General features: G+C 36.1%; 1 protein-coding gene across 2 annotated transcripts in view; it reads left to right on the plus strand.

Annotated features, from left to right (window-relative positions):
- Nucleotides 1-13,920: 13,920 nt before the first annotated feature.
- Nucleotides 13,921-24,568, plus strand: part of LOC149780079 (3-hydroxyisobutyrate dehydrogenase, mitochondrial-like) — a 38,299-nt gene continuing 27,651 nt past the window's right edge. Inside the window, exons 1-4 of one of the 2 annotated variants that reach the window (XM_089936837.1) lie at nucleotides 13,921-14,238; nucleotides 18,316-18,332; nucleotides 20,474-20,609; nucleotides 21,827-21,944. In XM_089936837.1, the coding sequence (XP_089792963.1) occupies nucleotides 14,154-14,238; nucleotides 18,316-18,332; nucleotides 20,474-20,609; nucleotides 21,827-21,944 (356 nt within the window). In that variant the 5' untranslated portion in view covers nucleotides 13,921-14,153. Of the gene's footprint in view, nucleotides 14,239-14,944; nucleotides 15,253-18,315; nucleotides 18,333-20,473; nucleotides 20,610-21,826; nucleotides 21,945-24,568 lie in introns of those variants that run through there. The other variant, XM_089936838.1, reaches the window with a different exon arrangement.

A 24,568-nucleotide genomic window follows, 5' to 3' on the forward strand; every position in this document is an offset into this window, starting at 1 on the left:
CAGATGTAACATTGTCTATAACGTTCCATAATAATCACAGATGTAACATTGTCGATAATGTTCCTTATTAATCACAGATGTAACATTGTCTATAATGTTCCTTACTAACCATAGTCACACTATTGTCAATAATGTTCCTTAATAATCACAGTTGTAACATTATCTATAACATTCCTTTAATATCAGTCATAACACTGTCTATAACGTTCGTTAATAAAAGTTTAAACATTGTCGATAATATTCCTTAATAATCACAGTTAAAATACTGTCGATAAAGTTCATTAATCACAGTTGCAATAATGTCTTCAATAATCTCAGTGGTTAGGGTTCAAGAGTATTCAAAACATGTTAACATGGCTAGACAGTGAACTCAAATATCTTACATGCATGACGAAAATCAGGTAAAAAATACTCTACCCTCAATTATGGACCAAAGTCAAACATACATTATATATTAAATGTAAGTAACACATGGAAATAAGTCAAAATCATCACCAAGTTGAAGAAAATATCAAGCTCTTATATGATATTATGGATAAACTAGAGAATGTAAAACTATATGGTGTATTATTGTTAATATAATTAAGCAGCAGAGAGGGTGAACCCACCACATTTAGAAGCGTTATTTTGGTAAACTAATGCTTATACAAAAACGAAAAAAAATACGCTGATAACGTGAAACCGAGGCTTCTAACTTCCCTAGAGTCTCCCTGGGGGGGGGGGGGTAGCTTTTTTGTTATTTTTTTTCGCCTCGTCGTTTTCGAAACGCATATACGTGAGTTTTACTAAACGACGCCTCATCGTGGTCGCACCCTCTGCTCCTTTCTCTCATCCAAAATTTTTTTATCAAGACCGGCTCGGTATCTCGACGGTGGGTCATGCAAGTTTATTGTGATAAATCCATGCGAGGATAACTGACTCTGACTAAATAAATTTCTAAACTTAATTATGTCCATATCTCCGCTGCACCAAGTCTGATGAATATTTCTCAAAGTACGTGTATCAACTCCGTTAAACACAACAAGAATATTACAGTTATCCCGGATCACTTTTGGTATTTGTGTATACCGCTGGGTTACATAAATTACATTTGTGTTTTTATGTCTACCGCGTGAGAGTATTCTAGCAGCATTTGATTGCTTATCCAGCATTACATCGTCGCATACAACTAAGTTATTAATAAATCCATCAATATCATCTACAGATGGCGCTTCATTAATATCAGTAATAAATTAAATAACATCATCACCGTTTTCTTCCAACTATTTTGCGTTTTCATTAAAGTACATCATAGCATCACTGATTATGTACAGACGGAGCTACTAAATACAACTTATCCCACTTGAGCCATCTCATTATTAAATTAAGTAACAGTTGCGTTTTACCACTTCCAGATGGCCCAATTATAATCATTCGGATAGAATTTGGTAATGCTGGATGATGCTTGACCGGTTCTAATTTTTTTGTTGTTGCGGAAAAATCAATTACATCCATGATGTAGAGATATAATAAATAATATGGATTTATATTGTTTGAAATGCAGGACGCGTAATCCCACAGGTGGACGAACAACTATTACAACAAAAAATAACAGATCAGTAGCTACAGGTAAGTGTGAACGATGTGATACAAAAAAATTAAATTTATTTCTATTCCAAGCAATATAAAAAAAAGAGGAGGTTATGTTGCCGCTCAGTTAGCAAAACTACCAGGAACACTGTGATCTAATTTCCTAGGAGAAAAACATCTTCCAGAATATAATTACTGTGGTCCTGGTACTCGACTTGATATCCGACTTGATAACCAAGATCAGCCAAAACCAGGCAAATATCAGTAAATGTTATTGATAAAGCGTGTCACGCTCATGATGTAGCTTATAAAAGTAAAAACCAATAACATAGGCATATTGCAGATGTGAAATTAACTCACGCGCTAAATTCCATAAAAAAATAAATCTTTCAAAGAATCATTAGCTACTTGGTTGGTGAGCAGCAGGTGTCGAACGTTCTGCTGCTGAAAAATGGTTAGCACGACAGGCAATATGGCTAATTTACTACCACCACCTAAAACAATTCAGTACGCACATTTTGATGTCAGCGTGCCAAATGAAGCTCATCAGGCGGATATTTTGTTTTTATCACATGATACTATTAAAATTGGTAGACGTCGATTAACGTACAAATACGCGCTAACTGTCGTTGATGTTGCAAGCAGATATAAAGAAGCAGATCTACTAGCAACAAAGACAGCAACTGAAGTAGCTTCTGCCTTTGAACGAATTTATCAACGTGGACCCTTGCAATGGCCACAGCTGCTACAAGTTGATCCTTGCAAAGAATTTCATTGTGTAGTATCATCGTTGATGAAGCGACATAACGTCAAAATAAGAAGAGGACATACTGCAATTCAGCGTGATCAGGAAATTGTTGAACGTTTTAATCGAACGCTTGCTGAGCGGTTATTCGGATATCAATACGCGAATGAAATAATTCAAGACAAAAGATCTCGCGAATGGGTTGCAGGATTACCAAGTGTGATATCTGCATTAAATAATGAAATTACTCGAACAACTAACATGAAATGTATTAGCGCGATCACAAAAAAAACATATACTCGTAAAACGACGTGATTTTTCAAAACAACCAATATTGGGTAATGTGACTGAAAGATATTTATTTGAACCCAGTGAACTTCAAGGTGTTAAAAAAAAGCAACTGATCCTATCTAGAGTATTACGACACAAAATTTCCAGTGTGGTAAGATCTACTGGTAGACCTGCAATCTAAAGACTAGATTCAACTGCTCCTCAACGTGGATTTACACGTGAACGATTACAAGTAATTCCTGAAGATACACAATTACCACCGCGATCACTTAACTATCACCTCTGCGTCGATTACGTTCAAGACAGGTCAGCATCACATTTTCGCGTGTATGACTAAGACTAATATCTTTTTTCTATCCCCCGGTAAATTGTCTTGGATCATTTTTTGAATATCGCCACAACATTACTGTATTATAACTTGCACAATGATTATTCTGCTGCTGTTTTAGCGCTATGATAAATTCAACATCGAGATCAAAGTCTGTTTTTTGTCACTTTGTTTATAATCAGCTAAATGTTTACTTACTATATCAATATCATCGAGGGCATCATTGATGGTTTCTGTAGTGTCTACGACAATTCTCTGCAGTTGAGATATTCTTCTGACTAGAGACACTGCGAGATAAACTAAGTTTGTCCACTCGACACGATCATCGACAATCCAAACTCCAGTATCAGAGATGGTTAACCCCTGAGATGAGTGAATTGTCATCGCCTATCCCAGTGTCCATAGAGTCTTATCCGCTCTCAGCGCATCCTCAACAACACTGACATCAACCAAAACAACATCATTTAATTCGAGATTCTGTTTCTCAGTCTTTCCTGGTATATCAACGTCGATATTCTGTCGTGTATCAGCTGGTCTATAACAAAATGGTACACGTAGATCTGAAATTTTTCTTTATGCAACTGAAATAACCTCTGTTGAAGTGTATCACGAACTATCTTTCTACTTGACACTATTAAATCATTTGGTCTCCAAGTTTGCAGAAAATAGTTCATAAAAGTTTCTGAAATTATTTTACGCATTATTTCACACTGAATTGTATTCTGTTGTAGTATGGTTATTTTCTTAAACTCTGTTAATTCTACATCAAGAGATCTATGATCATCAGTTATTTCTTCACAATAATCTACACAATTCTTTAGCCACCCGTGCGGAGATAACCCAACAAACGGAGGGGTTGACCAATAACAGCCAATCGAGAAACATTTTTAATGTATCTAGCGACACTGTACATATCTCATCCCAAATAATAAGTTTTGGAATATATTTTTCTCCCATTCGATCAGGAGTCCATGCGTCTCCCTTCCATCGAAAAAAGCTATGATAAGTACATGATTGCACTCCTCGTTCTCTCATTTCTCTTGCGAGTCTGTGTGTAGGTGTTAAAACAACCATATCATCTGAATTCTGTCGAAATAATTCGATCACTCGAGATGTTTTACCAGAAATTCCAGGTCCGTTTAGATAAACAGTCTTGTGTCGGGATACTGGATCATACACGGACGGTGCAGATGATAATTCTGATATCTGATTATTTTTGTAATAAATATCACTGATTTCAACATCTTTTGATTCAGAATAATTATATAACATTTCCTGTTTTATTCTCCATTTACCCCACGATGCATCATGAGCAGTAAACTGAGTCAGTAATTCTGTATATTTTTTATATATAGAATGAATCCGTTGCAACTCTGACTGCAGTGGTAGGGAATCTATTTATCATCGATAATAAATTTATAGAAACATAAGCGAGCATTGAGGATCTTAAATGAGTAAAGTGAAGTGACTCACCATCAACATAACCAACAATTGTACCTAATCGTTTTCCGTTAGACAAGTAAGCTATTGTCGACTTACAAATATATTTCTCTTTGTTGCATCGGCGATTATAAAATCATAGTCAGCATAATCTAGAATTAATCGTGCACAATGTCGTTTATGATCATATGCCCCGCCTTGAGTAAATTTACCGATTAATCTTCTACCGAGATCCTTTGCGGTTTTATCATCATCAGGTGGTGGTAACCAAACTTCTTTCTGAGGACGGTATGATATAATTGCTTCACTTACAATCAACGATATTAATATTTTACAATCAAGCATATATCATAATAAAACTATTGGTGCCCACATTTGTTCTGAAAAGTACCTACCAAACATAACAGATCGGATGAAGACCTTCAGCAAACTCGAATGATACAATACGAGCGAATCCAGTTAGATCAAAATCAAGTAGGGGTCCATTTATCGATACTCTTGTCATCTTGTGTGTGGGGTGCCGAAATCTTTTAAAATATCCAGAAAACTCTCCATAACCAAAAACACTTCCAGGATAACACGCGACTATATCAACCGAGATAACGTCGCTGTAATGATACTTAGTATTCCACAATCAACCGTGTCCGTATTCACAGCAACTAAGCTGCACATCTCGGAGAAATTCAAATCGTGTTGGCTTCAACGGATTTTTCTCTCTTGCAAAGTAAGCAGCAACTGACGGAACGGTGAAACAATTATTTAGTAATTGTTCAATATTTTGTGTTGAAAATTTCTGTGCAATATTTTTCATTTCTTCGTGGAGAGATTCGTTACAATATATTTTGCCGTTAGGTCGTACAAACTGATCATATTTTTCATCATCGGAACTTTAAAATAACCATACTGATACAGGATCGCTCTTACTTATTTCGTGAATAAAATCAAACATGTTTTTCCCAGAGTCTTGGGTGTAAAATCTTACAGTCCGTTCTCGTGTAAATATTGATACTGCGCTAGTCCAAGCGTGCGCATTATGATCAATAATGTAAATTGGAGCTCCCTTTGACTTATTCTTTGATTCGCATAAAATCTCTCTGGTTATCGTTTTTACAGTTGTTTGGAAATTTTAATTTACTTCCTAACTCGGCGGCATCATTTATTGTAGCTCCGGTATCCTTAACTAATTCAGCCCATTTGTTTAATTTTTTCACGTCGAAGATCCGTTAACCCATTTCCACGCATAACATTTGTAAAATGTTCGATTACTCGTTCGGCTACGCAATTCAGTTTTGAAAATCTCACTGGCCAAGATCATTAATGTTGGGGTTATTATTTAGTTGATAAGTTCCATAAAAAACTGTGGTCATAGCATACGCTCGAGCGTAATATGGTTTATCATTACCAGTCAGAATTCCTGGCTTGGAATTGTTACTTAGCACAGCGGTTTTTCCATTACGAAAAACAGGGTCACGTTTGTCACGGATAATCCACTCAGCGGAATCTCTTTCTGCTAGCACAATAAACTTTATTCTGAAAAAATATCTTTGATCGTTGAGATAATCAATAATCTTTTTCGCCCGCTCATCGTTCATTGTAGCATCAATGATATTATCATCAAGAATAATTTTGAATGTCGACCATATATGATATGCCCCATCATCACGAAATTCTTTTTCAGCATTCCGAATATTATTAATCAGATTATTCGTCGGATAAACCAAAGCTCGCCTCCGCACGTCAAGGGTTCTTATGTCAAGATCTAATCTGGATTCAGGAAACGAAGTTTTCCAGGGCTCGATTGTATATAATCTCTCAAATTCTTCCATATTATATATTAGACAAGTATTTACATAAAAAAGTATTATATATATAATGACTCAAATAAGAAAAAAGTGCAGGTGGTTGATGATAGGGTCTTCAACTCCTCGTAACAAATCTTGCGTAAATGAATTCTGCAGACATCATTTGCAAAGCGTACGAAGAGGGAGTCTTGGTCCAAAACGGTATTTACAGTGTGGTGTTGGAGTTAGAGGGAAAACGCAGCTGTGTGTGCAATGGAGTGGTAAAAGATACAGAGATCTGAAAAGATAATATAATAATAAAAAAAATAACAACCCTGACTCTGTCAAGGATTATGTTCTTGGTAAGGTTATAAGAAACCCTGAAGATCATATAGCTAGATTTGTAAAGACAAATTATAATTTAGACAAATAATATTATATATAAAATGGGGCAAAAGGAATTTGTCAGACATCCTATGGTCAAGAATTATGAAGCATCTCGTGATGGTGTAATCGTACACTGTCAGCGGAAAAAGGAAGTCGGTACTGTTAATAATGCCGATTATCTAATGTTCTCGGCCGAGGAGAAGAAAAAATATCTCTGTCATAGGTTTGCATACAAAACTTTTCACGGGGAGATCAAAGACGGTCTTGTGATCGATCATATTGATGACGAAAAACTTAATAATAATTTATCCAATCTGAGAGCTATCATGCAGAGTCAGAATTCTGCATGTGGTGGGACAAGTAAATATGAAAAAAATTCCAAAGCTTGTTAAATCTATAAATACTGAGAACGGTGAAGAAATAATATTTCATTCAATGAACGCAGCTGGCAAGTATTTCGGTATGAAGCCGCTCGGGTTATAACGTGTAGCAGATAATGTATACAAATCGGCCTTTTCACAAAAGTACGAACAATGGATTTCATTTTACTATGTTCCAATAGTGTTAGATATAGACAACGTCCTTGATGAAAATCTTCGGAGATAACTCCATCGAGCTAAGTTTTCTCCGGTAAGATTAATTAAATAGTTATCTTTGTTACTTATTTTTTAAAAAAATTGTCATTGCAGCCGCCGCGATCATACAATTTAAATGTCTATGTGATAATTGACAGAAAATATTTCGCTTACCTCTCCCAACTTCAGTAATCTAGTTGTTCAGTTTTACACAATTGTATTATTGAGAAATATAATTTAAAGATATATTATATACTGTATAAAGAATTAAGAAAATATAAATGATATTATTTCTGTTGTTAAAAATTAAAACATGACGGCTTAAATATATCTGATGAACTCGATCCTGAAAAAAATTATTTCTGATTTTGAAACATTTCAAGAAAGTAAATACGAAGGTGGATCCACACTACCATCAGAATACAAGTTTGTGAAGCGAATTCAAGGTGCTATGTTTCAATCGTTGGCTACAGTAAAAGAAAGTGAAGTAGCGGAATTCGTCTCTCTCTCTCTCTCTCTCTCTCTCTCTCTCGTGCAATATAAAAAATTAGATTAGTACTATCTCGTGAATACGAAGCAAAAATGACAATCAACACCCGAATAAGACAATTAAGGAAAGTTATGTCAGAAACTGTCAGTGAAAATGAAAGTTATGGTCATTTCGTGAAATGTGTGATTCAGATTTTAGTCTCTTTTTTCACTAGTCGATTTGTCATTAAAAAAAATATCCACCTCTTGATGAAATCAAGGACAGAGTCAAGGATGTAGAAGGGGATTATTTTGTTTTTCTCCACCTGTTTTTCAGAAGTCATTAAGATTGGAAGTCTTTAAGATTTCACATATAAATTCAGACGTAAAACGTCTCCACGAAGGTCAAGCAAGTAATTAATCTCGCATAAGAACACCTCTAAGGTTTTGTTTTCTTAGTTGCTTGGCCGCATCAAGTAAATCAAAAGTTGACATGGGTGTAAAACGAATGGTTTTTAACGAAGTATTCCTGGAAGTTTCAGACCTTTTCCTCGATGAGTTCCTGGAAGCCTTAAGCCCTGTCCCGTTGTTTATTTTTAATGCTATTCCATCAGCGGTTCCAACAGCACCTAACGCGTCCGCTTGTGGAACGGCTGGAGCTGCAGCGGCTATCAGCTGTTCCAATAACACCTAACGCGGCCGCATGTGCAACGGCTGGAGCTTCAGCGGCTATCAGCACTGGTATTGCCGCAAGAAGTGGAAATATACCGCCTGTCTTAGCAGCATCTTTGATGGCTCCGGCGGAAAGTTCAAGTCGTATTCAAGTCTTGGATTGTTTGGCCTAATTAAGATGTTTAAGCTGATGTTCTGTCAACGATAGCTTGTTTTCACCACCTGTAACCTGACTGCGTTTTAGCGTTATTGTGGTCTGTGTTTTTTTTTTTCTGATGCAGTTTGAAGTTTCTTAATCTGACCAGGAGTCAGACTGACACTAACATGATGATATGATGACATTTTATGATAATACTCGTATTTCTAAATCACGTGGATTAAGGTAAGACATTAAGATTTTCCACTGGTGCATCAACGACTTTCATTCGGCCACCAACACCTTCAAGTAACACTGCTTTGTCGCTAAGTATGACCGCGATTGCTCTGTAATTAGCACCAGCACCTGGATTCACGTTAGCCCTGAAGTGTGTATCAAAGACAGATTTCCTAAATAAATCCAAGTGTTCCAGTGAAAAATAATTGATCGGATACAGTGTTGTAAAATCCAGCTGTGAGATTGGTAAACCAGTATCTATATTTTGATCACGTCCCATATACGAAAACAATCAATGATACGTGCGCGCAACATAATTGTTTTCAAAATTGTATATTATATCCTCGGATGGTTCTTGATGTCCGTTTATTCGTAAAGAAACTTCACTGACCCCAAGGTTATCAAATATCATGTGGCTGTGTTCTTGATTACCCATCCGATCAGCATTTTGCAGCGCAACAAATATATGTCTCGGTGCAGAAATACCCTGCTGAGTCGCTATTTGCCATGTAAATAACCAGCAACATTACTTTGGATACTATCCGTGGACACTGCAAACCATGACAATAGAGACTTACCGCCTGTGTTTATAAAAGAAAGTAATCGCTGTTCTTCAGAAATCGATGGAGTTATTACTGCCATCCACAACAATGGTTTAAAGAGTATTACTTTAGCAGCAGCAATAGCGGCTGGTCGCGAAATAGCATCATCATCACTACCTTTTCGTACAATTACAACCGTGTGTATCGCTCCAAAGATGACTTTTCGGACATTTCTGCAAAATCCAAATATATGCGACAGTGGAATCGCACACAAATATCTTCTACGGTCACCTTTCAACATTGGTTTACGTGTATTAAATCCTAAATTGTAATTGCTGTTGGGGCTATGTGGCATAAAAAAATCAGGAGCTGGTCTATCTATCACTCCAGGTGGTTGTGGGTCAGCTGCAGTATTTCATGGTACAAGTATATGACGAAATGGGTTGGTATCAGGATTATCAAAATTATCTTTGGAAAACAATATTGACGACCGGTTGATCTTGAATAATCATCGGAGTATCTTGCTAACCCTACTATTGTTGTGGCAACGTCAACGTCCTTTTGAATTGTCTCGATGTTTTTTTCGATCAGTCATGTATGTGGCACTGTCAAATAACGCCATAACACCATTATTAAGAAAACCAACTATGGCACATCTTCCATATGGTATATTGGCGACAACATCTATTACAAGCTCACCTTCTACCTCAGTAAAAGCCTCAGCGGGTAGAAAATATCTATTTGTATCATGAACCTGCAACTCAAATCTTCCTCGTGCATTGGGTACACATGCGTCATAAGAATAATATTGATAATCACGCACGGATTCATCTTTTTGAACTGGTTCATCCATGCCGAATGCTGTATCAGATATACATTTAAACATCTTTATTATATTGCCCATTTTTTAAATCGTAGTCGCCAAGACCTTCGGAAAACTCGCTTTCTGAAATAAAACTCGTGTTTATTTTTTACTCTTTAGGTTCTCCTTGATTTACCAAGGCTGCTAGTTTTTGATTTGAGCCTTATTCATTATTTTACTGCCATCCGCCGGCATAACTTTAGTGGATGACAATTTTACTGGTTGTTGTGGTTGTAGAGTCTGACGTCTGCGTAATAGTCTTGCTATTTTGTCTTTGATTGCCGTGAAGGCCTTACCAGCAGTACTAACAACTGCACCAGAAAGCTTTTTCACGTATAACGTCGATAGCTTTCATTGATAATTGTTTTGCAATTGGTGCTGCTTTGGGAGTCATCCTTATAAATAATCCCTGCATACTATTACCGAGTCTATCTCCGTAATACGCTCTGTAAACATGTAATCGCGAGTTTACTGCTCTGACCATTACGGGTCTGCGGTGACCATTGTCGTGTATGATCATCTTATTTATTTGTTATTTATCTAATCATTTAGTCACTGTAGTCATCAACAAGTTCGTTAATAAGTTTTCGATAAATATCGATGTGTATGATACTGCCTTGAAATAATCGTCGGCAAATATCAGCTGCTTCATTGATTATTTCCGGAGAATTATTACCGGCTCGTTTTCCTCCTATGAGAACTTCTAGTCGTAGCACGTCGTCGAGGATGTTGTTAGGACAGGCAATAAGACCACTTCCTGTAGTAAAACCGCTACCAGTAGCACTGGTGCCAGGCGCATCGCAAAATTCTTCCTCCTCAATACGAGGTGGAGCGAATGAAGTTTTTTTTTTTAAATGATAAAATATCTCCTGGTAACGGATGTCTTTTGATCTCTTCAACTTCTTTCTCAAATTATGTGAATTTATCCTTGTGTTTACTAGTGATTCTTTGTATATTTTCAAATTTTCGAAATACAAAAGGAATCCATTTTTCTTCTGAAACATCAGTGGTGTTTGGATCTAATAATTTATCATGAGCTTTATATCCGTAACCGGCAATCACACTAGGATTCTCCTGAAGTTGTCTATAACCCTCTTGAGTAAATTGAGCTGGTGGTTTTGAAGGTGTAACAAGACTCTTTACATCACTGACCTCCTTGCGGACTTAATACTATCAAATATTTGTTGTATTTGTTCATCGACGGGTGGAGGTTGAGCTGCAGCTATTTCAGTTGGCAGGGTTTTTTTAAGATTCTTTTTTCTTTTCTTAGTTTCCTTTGCTATTTTTCCAGTTTGCTCAGCAGTTTGTATCACTGATGGAAGAAGACGTTCAGTAGCCGTTGCGACTCTTTCAGTAACTTTTGTAACGGGTTTAAACAATTGTTCTGTACCTTCTGCGAATTCAACTTGTGATTCTTGTCTCGCTTGTAGTTCTTCTCTAATAGAATCTCTTAGTGGAATATATTTCTTAATCTCTTCTAGTCGTTCTCGAGCTAATCTAGCTGTGTAAGATTCCTGCGCTGGTGGCATTATTTGTTACAATTTTATTTTAATTGATAGCAACAACGTGGGGCGCTGTCTCGGCACCCCAGTCACCGCCGCGATCTTTTTTTTGCGATTTTCAGAAAGGTTTAATTTTGCGATTCGAGAGTGAGTGAATTGGAGTTTTTGCGATTTTCAGGAAGACTTATTTTTGCGATTTGACAGATAAGTCAATTAGAGTCTGATCACCCTCTCTGCTAGGCTTATTTTTGCGATTCGTGAGTGGGTCAATTAGAGTTTTTGCGATTTTCAAGGAAGGCTTATTTTGCGATTTGACAGATAAGTCAATTAGAGGCTGTTCACCCTCTCTGCTGCTTAGTATGATAGAGAGGGTCCTATGTCAAAACAGGTCATGGGGGTAATCTAAAGTATTTTTGTCACTCTGTATGACTTTTTTCCCCTTCAGATTATTTTTTTTCCTTCTCAACATCATACTCGCGTCAAGCACCTGTGATATCAATTTGTGGAAGAGTGCTGATATGTGTAGTCCTACAACGTAAGACGCATCACCCGTTATTTTTGTTCTGGAGGTGGTGGTGGTGATGGGTCTTACAGCCTAAATAACGGCACTGTGTAGCATGTTTTGATGTCGACTAACACTATAACGAAATTCAAATTTTCAGAAATATCATGCACAACTGGCAACCAATAACGACGCTTTCCTACAAAGTAAAGGTATAATGTTTTTGTCAGACTTTACTTACCCTGATATCTTTTCTCTAATAAATTCTAATTCTCATAAAAGAAATGGACCTGTTTTCAAGTTGTGTTGGCCTACATTTCAGTTGGCTGGAAAGCCGGAAATGCCAAAATCGGGTTAAGTTCAAATATTGTTCTTTAACAAAACAAATAAAAAATATATTATGCCTCTTGGAACTGTAAAGCACCATTTTGTTTAGTTCAAGAAACATATCCACCGCATGAACCTACTTAAACATACTTCAGCATACCTCGACTAACATCACATTGCAACAAATTCAAATATATGTCAACGGAACATGAAAATGCATCCATATGCTAGTGTCATATTTTCATTCTCCCAGGAAAAAGACAACACAGTAAGTATATTAATTACACATAAGTTAGTGGAAGAGTATCAATATATACTGCCAAATGTGTGAGATATCCCTGAAATTTTGACTACTTCTTCCGATGCCAATGACATCGGAACACGCTATACATGGCCATTATTTAGATAGTAAGACATAGCACTAAAACAAAACCAACATGTGCTATGTTAGTACTAATATCAGTACCCCATCTCCTATCTCGTGGACGGGGTACTAACATGAGCATATACGTGTCAATGGAGCAAGCCAGGTGTGATTCACACCTGGCGCTCTTTTAGCTCAGTATCAACAATTTGAACATATTCCTTGCATAAAATGCAATAAACTGAGTAGTCCTCTTATTTCATACCAAAAGTATCGCAAATCATTGTAGAAATAGTTGTAAAATCTTGTTTACCTTTTTCATCCAATATTTTCGTTTAGATCGTCCGCCATATTAGTTCAAATAATGATTATCTGCGTTCTCAGCCTTGTTTGCCTGTGTGCCATATTAGAACATTGAGGCCTTATTTGGAAACGTAAACAAATTGTAGTAAAAATATGGCGCGTTCTGAACCTGAAATTCTGCTCATTTAAGGTAAATACGGTTTATCGGCAACTTTGAAATTCCACCAAGAAGCCATTATTCGCCACTTGAGTGATAATAACATATCGTAGAATATCCAAATATGGTCTAGCAAGCCTTACATAGACAAGGGGTTATGGCGAGAGTCTCGCGTCATCTCTCATGGCGGACACAGTCAGGTTAATGTAACCATGCCAATTTATTTTATCATGTAAGGGCTTAATAAATTCAAAATAAGCCAAACTTCTGTCACAACATGATTATACTTATGTAGTAGATTTCTACACTATTTGTTTTTCCGACTTTAATGATTATTTTTTGGGGGGCTGCATTACACGATATGGGAACAGATTGTAGCCTCAACCACAATAAAAGAAGTTGAGGCTACGACATCGTAGCTAGTGCTATGTCTTACATTGAAGGACTATGATATGGGCTGCCAAGTGTGTGAGATATTCCTGAAACTTTGATTACTCGTTCCGATGTCAACTGACATCGGAACACGCTATACAAGACTTTTAATTGGGAAGTAAGACAATGGCACTAAAAACAAAAATAGCATGTGCTATGTCGCACATTGTACATGCCACTGAACGTCTGACACTGAAAGAATTAGCATGCATGCAAATGTACGTTGTATGAATAATTGTTCTCTTACTGGAAATTGTCCTAGAAACTTGCGAAAGCTGGAAAAATGGTACAAACAGTCCGCCTCATCTAGTAGTAACTTAACCTTTACATTTATTTTCTCGATTGTTCCCTCCACGAATCCCTCCAATTCTTCTTTAAATTGTTATCGTCACTATCTTTGCATACGTTATTTTAATCTGCTCAATCGCATTACCATACATGTCTGTGATTTGTAGTGTTGGCCTCTGTCATAGTCCGGAACTGTCTTCCTTCCGTTCTCTACAGGTAAACGTTTTTTGGTAATTGCCGTTAATATGTCGACCTTCAGCAACCTGCCCGCTAGAGGCGGACTGTTTGTACGATTTTTCCAGCTTTCGCAAATTTCTAGGACAATTTCCAGTAAGAGAACAATTGTTCATACAACGTAAATTTGCATGCATGCTAATTCATTCAGTGTCAGACGTTCAGTGGCATGTACAATGTGCGAGAAGATCCGATAATTTGGGTCCACTAAAGTTAGTCCTACCACAGGGGCACCTTACAAAGAAAATTTGGAGTATCCGTCTAGAACATTGTTACAGGTTAGAACCCCATCCCTTGATTCAAGGTCGGATACTCCAGATTTTCTTTGTAACGAGCCCCTGTGGTCATGCATTAGTCCTACAGTGTGCGACATAGCACATGCTATTTTTGTTTTTAGTGCTATTGTCTTACTTCCAAATAAAGGTCTTGTTTAGCGTGTTCCGATGGCGGTTGACATAGGAACGAGTAATCAAAGTTTCAGGAATATCTCGCACACTTGGCAGCCCATATCATAGTCCTACAATGTAAGATATAGCACTAGCTACGATGTTGTAGCCTGAACTTGATTTGTTGTTGTTGAGGCTACAAACTGATCCAATATCATGTAATGGAGCCCCTCCCCCAATAATCATCATTAAAATCAGAAAAACAAATAGTGTAGAAATCTACTACATAAGTATAATCATGTTGTGAAAGAAGTTTGGCTTATTTTGAATTTATTAAGCCCTTACATGATAAAATTAATTGGCATGGTTACATTAACCTGACTGTGTCCGCCATGACAGATAATGCGATACTCTCGCCATAACCCCTTGTCAATGTAAGGCTTGCCAGACCATATTTGGATATTCTACACTATGTTATTATCACTCAAGTGGCGAATAATGGCTTCTTGATGGAATTTCAAAGTTGCCGATAAACTGTATTTACTTTTAATGTGCAGAATTTCTGTCTCAAAATGCACCATATTTTTACTACAATTTGTTTACGTTTCCAAATAAGGCCTCAATGTCCTAAGATGGCACACAGACAAACAAGGCTGAGAACGCAAATAATCATTATTTGAACTAATATGGTGGATAATCTAAACGAAAATAATGGATAAAAAAGGTAAACAAGATTTTACAACTATTTCTACAATGATTTGCAATACTTCCGGTATTACATAAGAGGACTACTCAATTTATTGCATTTTGTGCAAGAAATATGTTAAAATTGTTGATATTAGGCTAAAAGAGTGCCAGGTGTGAATCACACCTAGCTTGCTCCATTGACACGTATATGCTCATGTTAGTACCCCATCCACGAGATAGGAGATGGGGTACTAATATTAGTACTAACATAGCACATGTTGGTTTTGTTTTAGTTCTATGTCTTACTATCCAAATAATGGCCATGTATAGCATGTTCTGATGTCATTGGCATCGGAAGAAGTAGTCAAAATTTCAGGGATATCTCACACATTTGGCAGTATATATTGATACTCTTCCACTAATTTATGTGTAATTAATATACTTACTGTGCTGTCTTTATCCTGGGAGAATGAAAATATGACACTAGCATATGGATGCATTTTCATGTTCCGTTGACATATATTTGAATTTGTTGCAATGTGATGTTAGTCGAGGTATGCCGAAGTATGTTTAAGTAGGTTCATGTTGTGGATATGTTTCTTGAACTAAACAAAATGGTGCTTTACAGTTCCAATAGGCATAAATTTTTTTTATTTGTTTTGTTAAAGAACAATATTTGAACTTAACCCAATTTTGGCATTTCCGGCTTTCCAGCCAGCTGAAATGTAGGCCAACAAAACTTGAAAACAGGTCCATTTCTTTTATGAGAATTTGAATTTATTAGAGAAAAGACATCAGGGTAAATAAAGTCTGACAAAAACATTACAACTTTACTTTGCAGGAAAGCGTCATTATTGGTTGCCAGTTGTGTATGATATTTCTGAAAATTTGAATTTTGTTATACTGTTAGTCGACATCAAAACATGCTACACAGTGCCGTTATTTAGGCTGTAAGACCCATTCCCCCCCAGAACAAAAATAACGGGTGATGTGTCTTATTTTGTAGGACTACACATATCCACACTCTTCCACAAATTGATATCACAGGTGCTTGACACGAGCATGATGTTGAGGAGAAAAAAACAATAATCTGAAGGGAAAAAAATCATACCGAGTGACAAAAATACTTTAGATTACAAGTACCCCCATGACCTGTTCTGACATAGGACCCTCTCTATCATACTATCTAAGAGAAAAGGTACGTAACTTCCAAATACTTAATTCCGCCCATGACCCTAGATTTCCTTCTGCTGTTTCTGTCTTTAAAGGCACACGACCATACTATATTGCTTGTTTTATTCCTGAGATATTTTTCTATTCATCAAGCCATAAAATTGGCTTTTCTAAACTGAAGCTATGGGCTCCGAGCATCTTGGTCTTACTGCCCAAATAATGGTGCTGTTTAGCATGTTCCAGTGTTGTTTAACATCTAAATGACAAGTCAAATTTTTAGGAATATTTTACACAATTGGCAGCCCATACTGATGCATTTCTAAAAATTGAAGTTACAATATTTTAGTCAGACTTTGCTTACTCTGATGCCTTGTTCCTACTAAATTCAAATCCCCATATAAGCAAATGTACTTGTTTTCAAGTTCCATTGGCATACGTTTCAGTTGGCCAAAATCGGTTAAAATGATGATAAGAATCTTGAACAAAACAAAGTTGTCTAAACACTACTTCAGTATTAATATATTTTTATTCATTGCATTAAAGAAGTGTACTTTAACTTAACCACATTTCAGCATTCCCAGCTTCCATCACATTCCAGCCAACTGAAATGTGGCCAACGATACTTGAAAACAGGTCTGTTTCTTTGTGAGAATTTGAATTTATTAGAGAAAAGACATCAGAGTAAGTTAAGTGTGACTGAAACATTAAGACTTTAATTTGTAGAAAAAATGTCCTTATTAACTGCCAGTTGTATACCTGAAAAAAATTTGACTTTTGTTACAATGTTAGTCGACATCAAAACATGCTAAACATCACCATTATTTGGGCAGTAAGACCTAGATGCCCAAAACATAAATATCAGCATCGATTTCATACATGTAGGGCTACATTAAAGTAAACTGGGGGCCTATTCTTAGCTGCATGCTTAAGCATAAGAAATGAATAGTGAAGTACAAGTGTTTACAACAAAGCTAAATTTTTTTCTTCAATGGAGATGCATCCAAGAATTATGAAAAGTATATCTCAAACTTTTGTTAAAGCATGAGTTCTGCAAATTAAGTGGGTGTGGCTATAGTCACACAGTGTAAGATATTGACCCTGTTATTTATGTTTTGGGGGTCGAGGGCTTACTTCCTAAATAATGGCAGAGTGTAGCATGTTCCAATGTTGACTAACATCAGAATGAAAAGTAAAATTTTCAGGAATATCTCACACACTTGGCCATATTAATGCTCCTCTATATATTAAAGTCAATCACTCAGGTGGCCTAAGTGTTTAGAGTGTCCGCCTTGGAGGCAGGAGGTTGCAGGTTCAAACCCACTGACCAAGTCATTCCAGTGACTTATAAAAATTATTCTAGCAGCTGCCTCACTTGTTGTTCAGCATGAAGAAGCTAGTGTTAGGACTAGATGGCCTGGTGTCGGGATAATGTGACTGGGTGGTTCATGGTGCGGCATGTCTGCGGCATGATGCCCCAGTCTAGACAAGACTATAAATTGTCACACTGCAGACATCATAGCGACATGACTGAAATTGTTAGACCTGCGTTAAGAATCCAAATGATACACATAGACAAATTAAGGTTATAATGTTGTAGTCAGACGTTACTTACTCTGATGTCTGTTTTCTAATAAACTCAAATTCTCGCTCAATGTAAAGGATCTGTTTTCAAGTTTCGTTGGCCTGTATTTCAGTTGGCTTGAATGCGATGGAAGCCAGGAATGTCAAAATCGGTTCAAACGACAAGTATTTTGAACAAAATGAATCTATCTAAACACTTCAGTATCAATATATTTTTATTCATTTCAGTAAAGAAACATACTTTAACTGACTAGTGTCTGAAGACATAGATGGTGTAGGTTTGCAGATATATTTAATGCCAAACATGCCATTTTAATTGCTGAAAGTTTTTTTTCTTCTGTTTCAGGTTCATCAAGCATGAAAGTAAGCACTACTTATTTGCCTTAGAAAACAGACATTTTTTTGTCACCTGAAAGTCATTTAGAATGTTCTAGTTGGCTTTACAAAAACTGCCAAAATCTCAATAATTAAAATTCACTTTTTAATTGACCCGTTAAATTTGTAGTTGCAACACTGAGGATACTCACCCACAACATTAGTGTGTGTAACTAAAAAGGTTGCTTCCTTGCTCTGGATAATTCCTGATCATTAGTAATTTCATACTCAGAGCATAAATATCTGAAGAGTTTGAAATTATCAGCACATCACTCTGCCTTCATCAGTCATGTCACATGGGGGGACTGGAGTTGAGAGGAAGTAGAGCAAGTGAAATCAGCACTACGGGTAAATGGCTATCCAGAGTGGATTTTCAGACTTCCAGAAAAGCAGAAAAAACACCACACAAAACCAGGAGTTGCCTAAATAGAACCAACATTGACATGTCATATATTCATGGTACATCAGAAGTCTTAGACAGAGTATTCAGACAACATGCACAAACCATACAACTCGTTAAGACAGTATATTGCACATGTGAGGGACAAAACTGACAATTTGAAAAAATGTGGGATGGTTTATTATATTGAATGTATTGATTGTGAAAAGTATTACATTGGGGAAACAGGTAGAGTGTTAGAAACCAGGATTAAGGAACACATTAGTAGGTAGTCATTGGTCATATATGAACATTGCAGCAATATGGGACAGTACATTGTCCCTAACCAAACTGTGGTGATTGCATCAGAAGACAGTATATGGAAAAGGAAGGTGTATGAGGCAATCAAAATACAATAGCAGAGGCCAACACTAAACAGGGTCAAGGGGCTTGAAATACTAACAATCTAAACCAGTCTCCTTGTATCACGTGACCATTATAGGTCATGTGATCACCCTAAGTCGCTGATGAAGGCAGTGTGATATTGTCGAAAATTTAGAACCCTGAAGATATTTATATGCTCTTGAATATGGGAAATTACTAATGATCATTGGTGTGTGTGTTCTCATGTTGTTTGAGTTTCTTTTCTTCAATATAACTCTGAAATGTTTTGGACTATTGTATTTAAGTTTTAGAAAGTAATGGGAAGAGCATTTTACTTGATCTTGTTAATACATGTAAAAGTATGCTAATGGTTAAGTATGCTTTAAATTTTGTTGAATTTATATTTTAATCTCCATATTTGTGTGCAAATATATATGTATGTATACTCTTTGCTGTTAAGAGTTATATACACAGACGACAGAGATTAGTGAGGTTAAGACAATAAGACAGTGAGACAATAAGAGAATGAGACATTAAGACAATGAGACAATAAGACAATAAGAGAATGAGATTTGAAGAGTTATATACACAGACGACAGAGATTAGTGAGGTTAAGACAATAAGACAGTGAGACAATAAGAGAATGAGACATTAAGACAATGAGACAATAAGACAATAAGAGAATGAGATTTGTTTAAATCAGTAGGATATGTTTTGAGTTCCAGCCTTCAGTTGACATCTTGGAGATTATGACATCATAATGTATGTGATGTCAAAAGGGTTTACAACAAAATTATTCTTGCAACATTCTTTCTGATCAATATAAATTTTACTTTTCTTTATATTAAAGCTTTGAATTGACATGCTTTGTTTACATTATAATTGTATTTAATTTTGATCAACACTTGGTGTTGCAAATTGCCTCAATATATTGGGTGCCTAATTTTCCTGATGCCCATGTTAACCATTACACAGCCATGAAAGCCAAAGTTGAATTGGTGACCTAGATTACTTTCTATGATATTTTATGTCTCCTGCGTTTGAATTTAGTTTGATACTAACATTTCTTTCATTTTCAAAATACATGTACTGTATATTCTCACTTGTAAGAGCTTAACTGCAAAGTTGCAAAGACCCAGATCTACCATTGTATGATGCACTGGCAGATTTGGGTATATGTGGTTTATTAGGAGTAATCAGCAACACATTGTAGACTGATCTGCTGGTACATTGTGCAATGGCAGATCATTGTCTGTGTTGTTTGCATTTGGAAATTGGACTTGACTTATAAGTAAGCTTATACAGTAGTAATTGTCATTATGTAGGCTTTCAACTACTTATGGTTAAAGTGTTAACTCTTTTTCAGAGCAAGCAGTCCCTTGTTGGTTTTATTGGCCTGGGTAATATGGGCAACCACATGGCAAGGAATCTGATGAAAAAGGGCTACCCTCTAGTCATCTATGACATCTCAAAAGATTCAGTGAAAAAGCTGCAGGAAGATGGTACAGTAAAGATTTCATTTTGAAGTGCCCATGTTGGCTCAGGGATGTAGAATAAGCCCATTGCACTCTCGTGCTTGTTAACAATTTTGTGTTTAATATATTATAATCTTTTATTTCATATTTGCATTTATTTGGAAAGCTGTATCTTTCTGAATTCTTCTGCAATCTTCATTTTTTGAACTTTTCCTTTAATTGACACAATATAGCCATTATTTTGCTGGGTGCCCTAAAACAAAATAGCATATATACATCACCATTATGTTGTAAGGGACTTGTGTTGGCTTCATGTTTTTTTCCTGGACAAAACACTTATCTCCAGTTGACCAGAGGAAAATGAAAAATAACATGGCAAGGGCTTTAAATAAAAGTGGCTATTTAAAATTTGTGGAAAGTTCAGAAGTTGGAGATAATCTGGTCCACATTTCTGCCAGTCATAGAAAGTTTGATGTATTGAAACTTGGAATTAGATTTGTGCATGTACATTGAAAGATCCTACCCCACATATTCTCTCTCTCTCTCTCTCACATGATCATTTATATATCTTATCTTAGTTTTCAATGCATTTTTATTATTAAATAATTTGATTAAATACTATTTATTTTGTTTATTTCTAGGTTAAAAGTGACATTCTAATTTGCAAGCATACACCATACCAGATATTTGAATATTTGCTTATGCATAAAGTTCCTTGTAGTGTATGAAGAGAAATATGAAGTTAATGATGCTATATTCAGTCCAGATCAGCCGTCAGAGTGTGTCTGAAAATGTGCAGGGCTGACCAAAAGTTTATATAAAAAGAAGATTTAAAATTTGTGAAATTTGTGATCTCTGAAGACAGCAATTGCATTCGAATGAAAAGATGATCATGTCTCTTTTACAGAACCAAATAAATCAGACCTATTTTAATTTTCTTCATACATTTTATGAGTACAGAATACATTATGCACAGGTTCTAAGATCTTTAAGCATAAGTTAAGGGAAACAAATTAAGGAGTTTTCTTGGTACTACGGTTGGAAGCAGTATCAGTTAAGCAACTAATTTAGTGTTATAATATCTTGTGTACTCATTAAGTCCTTCAGCAAATAAATGGAGACCTTGATGTACCATCACATAATACAGTTTGGACTCGTGCGTATATACACTACCTGTAATCTATTGAAAGCTCATAAAAAAGTGCAATATATTGAATAACAACAATTTTGGAATAACTTCTCAGGAGCTAAGGTGGCCACCACCCCAGCAGAAGTGGCTTCACAAGTAAACAGAATGGTAACCATGTTACCTGCCAGTGCCCATGTACAGGAAGTCTATACTGGAAAGAATGGCATTTTCAGGTATGATTTTTCACTAACATAACCTTTCTTGAATCATTAATTTACTAACTATTATGTTGAATTTCTTGTTCCATAATGCATATTAGGTTTTTTTGTCCGTCTTTGTCATTAGTCTGCTTGTGCAAATAGAAGTAATCAGATAAATTTCTTTACTTCTTAATTCCATTTTTTTCATCCTTATTCAGTTTATCTTAACTCTGATATGGATATATGGTTTTGTTAGCATATGATCCACAGGGCTAAATTGATTGAAAAAAATGAAATTTGCATTCTGCTTTTAAATTGTCTGTTTTTTAATTAGACTGTTCTTTCTACATTCAGCTTTGAATTAATGCTTAAATGGAAATTAACCGTTATGCTTTCTATTTTTGTCCATCCAACAAGTAAATCTTAACTCATATTGAACACTATTTTAGGGCTGAAATTAATCACCGGTATCTCCTTTAATACATTTCCAGCTACAACAATCTGATATGTTTCATAACTTTAATGATTATTGTCATCATCACTATCATCAGCCAGTATTTGCAGAATGAAATCATGATTTGAAGATGAACCATCCTGGAATCTAACATTTTTCTTTTTCTTGGTTGCCCTTTTTGTAAACATGCATATGTAAAGCTTCCCTTGATGGAAGGTTCAAACTATGCCATAATTCTTCAGGGCACAATGTGCCAATGAAATTTAGTTTAACAACCATTCATGTCATGCTTGAAGAACCTAGATGTGTAAACAAACATCACTGTTCTCCATGTGCACAAATTCATACAAATTTTTCATGATTCACACCTTGACATCATCTTTATTCAAGTATTTTACATACCAATTAATGATTTTTGCATGAAACTCTCTGTTGCTTTGACAATACTTTCTCTTTGTCATGCAGTTCATAAGCTACATTAATTTTTTTTCTGATAGGTGGTTATTGTTTAAACTGGACTGGAACAAGCAATAACTACCAGTGAGAGTCAAGGCAATAACCACCAGTGAGAGTTAAGGCAATAACCACCAGTGAGAGTCAAGGCAATAACCACCAGTGAGAGTTAAGGCAATAACCACCAGTGAGAGTTAAGGCAATAACCACCAGTGAGAGTTCAGTGCAACAAATTTCACCATGTGACACACCAGTAGTGTAGCTTTCAAATTGACCAAATTAGACAAGATGCAAATCAACGTGGAAACTTAGCGTAAAAATGGTTTTTAAATGATGAATAAAGTATCATTTTGTATCAACACTATTGTAATTGATGTGTGTCATTACTGAAAAAGTATTGATGCATTGATATATCAGTGAATTGTTTCGCCTCTACAAATCACTGAGCATCATTCTGGCAAGTAGCCATTTCAGACGTTTACAATGGTGCCAATGAATCATAAAACCTGATAGCATTAGTAAAATATGAAAGCAAAACTTAAAATAAACATAAGCAGAATTTAATCTAATTTGATGCAAAGCATTGTTTGGCTTATAGATCTATAATTTCTTATTTTGAAATGAATTTGTAATCTGTTTCAAAATAACTATGCAGTTGGTGGATTGTTTTGTCATAAAGATGTGAGGGATCAAATGCATAACAGGTATAATAAATACACTGAATAAATACAGTGAACTGGGATAGACAAAAAATCCCAACAAGAGAGAAATCTTTAAACCAACTTATCAAGTTGACAACGTTTTACAGCCTATAACCTGGCATAAGGCCTTTAAAGTTTGCATAAATGAGGCTGATTCCAACGTGTAATACTGCTGCCATTACTAAACAAACATACAAACATTTAAATGTCAGAGAGCATTGTGTTAACCCAGATTTCTTAACCAACTGCCCTGTTTTTTAGTTTCTGTGGTTTCCTTAACCTGTTTCTCCTATAGTACGTTTTACTACACCTTTAACAACCCCTTCTGTGCATTTCTATACATTACAGGTAGCTACTTACCAATCCCTTCTATGCATTTTTAGACATTACAGGTAGCTACTTAACTCCCCCACCCTTCAGTGCATTTCTATACATTACATGTAGCTACTTACCAATCCCTTCTATGCATTTTTAGACATTACAGGTAGCTACTTGACTCCCCCACCCTTCTATGCATTTCTATACATTACATGTAGCTACTTACCCCCCCTTCTATGCATTTCTATACGTTACAGGTAGCTACTTACCCCCTCTTATGCATTTCTATACATTACTTTTAGCTACTTATCCCCCCCCCCATGCATTTCTATATATTATGGGTAGCTACTTACCTCCCCATGCATTTCTGTATATTACAGGTAGCTACTTACCCCCCCCCATGCATTTCTATACATTACAGGTAGCTATTTACCCCACCTTCATTGCATTTCTATACATTACATGTAGCTACTTAGCCCCCCTTCTATGCATTTCTATACATTATAGGTAGCTACTTACCCCCCTTCTATGCATTTCTATACATTACAGGTAGCTACTGAAGATAGGTAATATCTCCCAGTTGATTTGCCACAAGGTAACCAAAAATTAGCTAAAACTAAGAAATCATCTTTCCTCATCTAGTTTTAGTGACGTATTTCAGGGGTCTTAAACTCAAACCACCCTGAGGGCTACCTGACAGCAAGGCCACACCACCTTTGTTATCTTTCATG

The sequence above is a fragment of the Sinohyriopsis cumingii genome, chromosome 16, assembly GCF_028554795.1.
Source record: "Sinohyriopsis cumingii isolate HCF-2022 chromosome 16, ASM2855479v2, whole genome shotgun sequence".
Lineage (NCBI taxonomy): Eukaryota > Metazoa > Mollusca > Bivalvia > Unionida > Unionidae > Sinohyriopsis > Sinohyriopsis cumingii.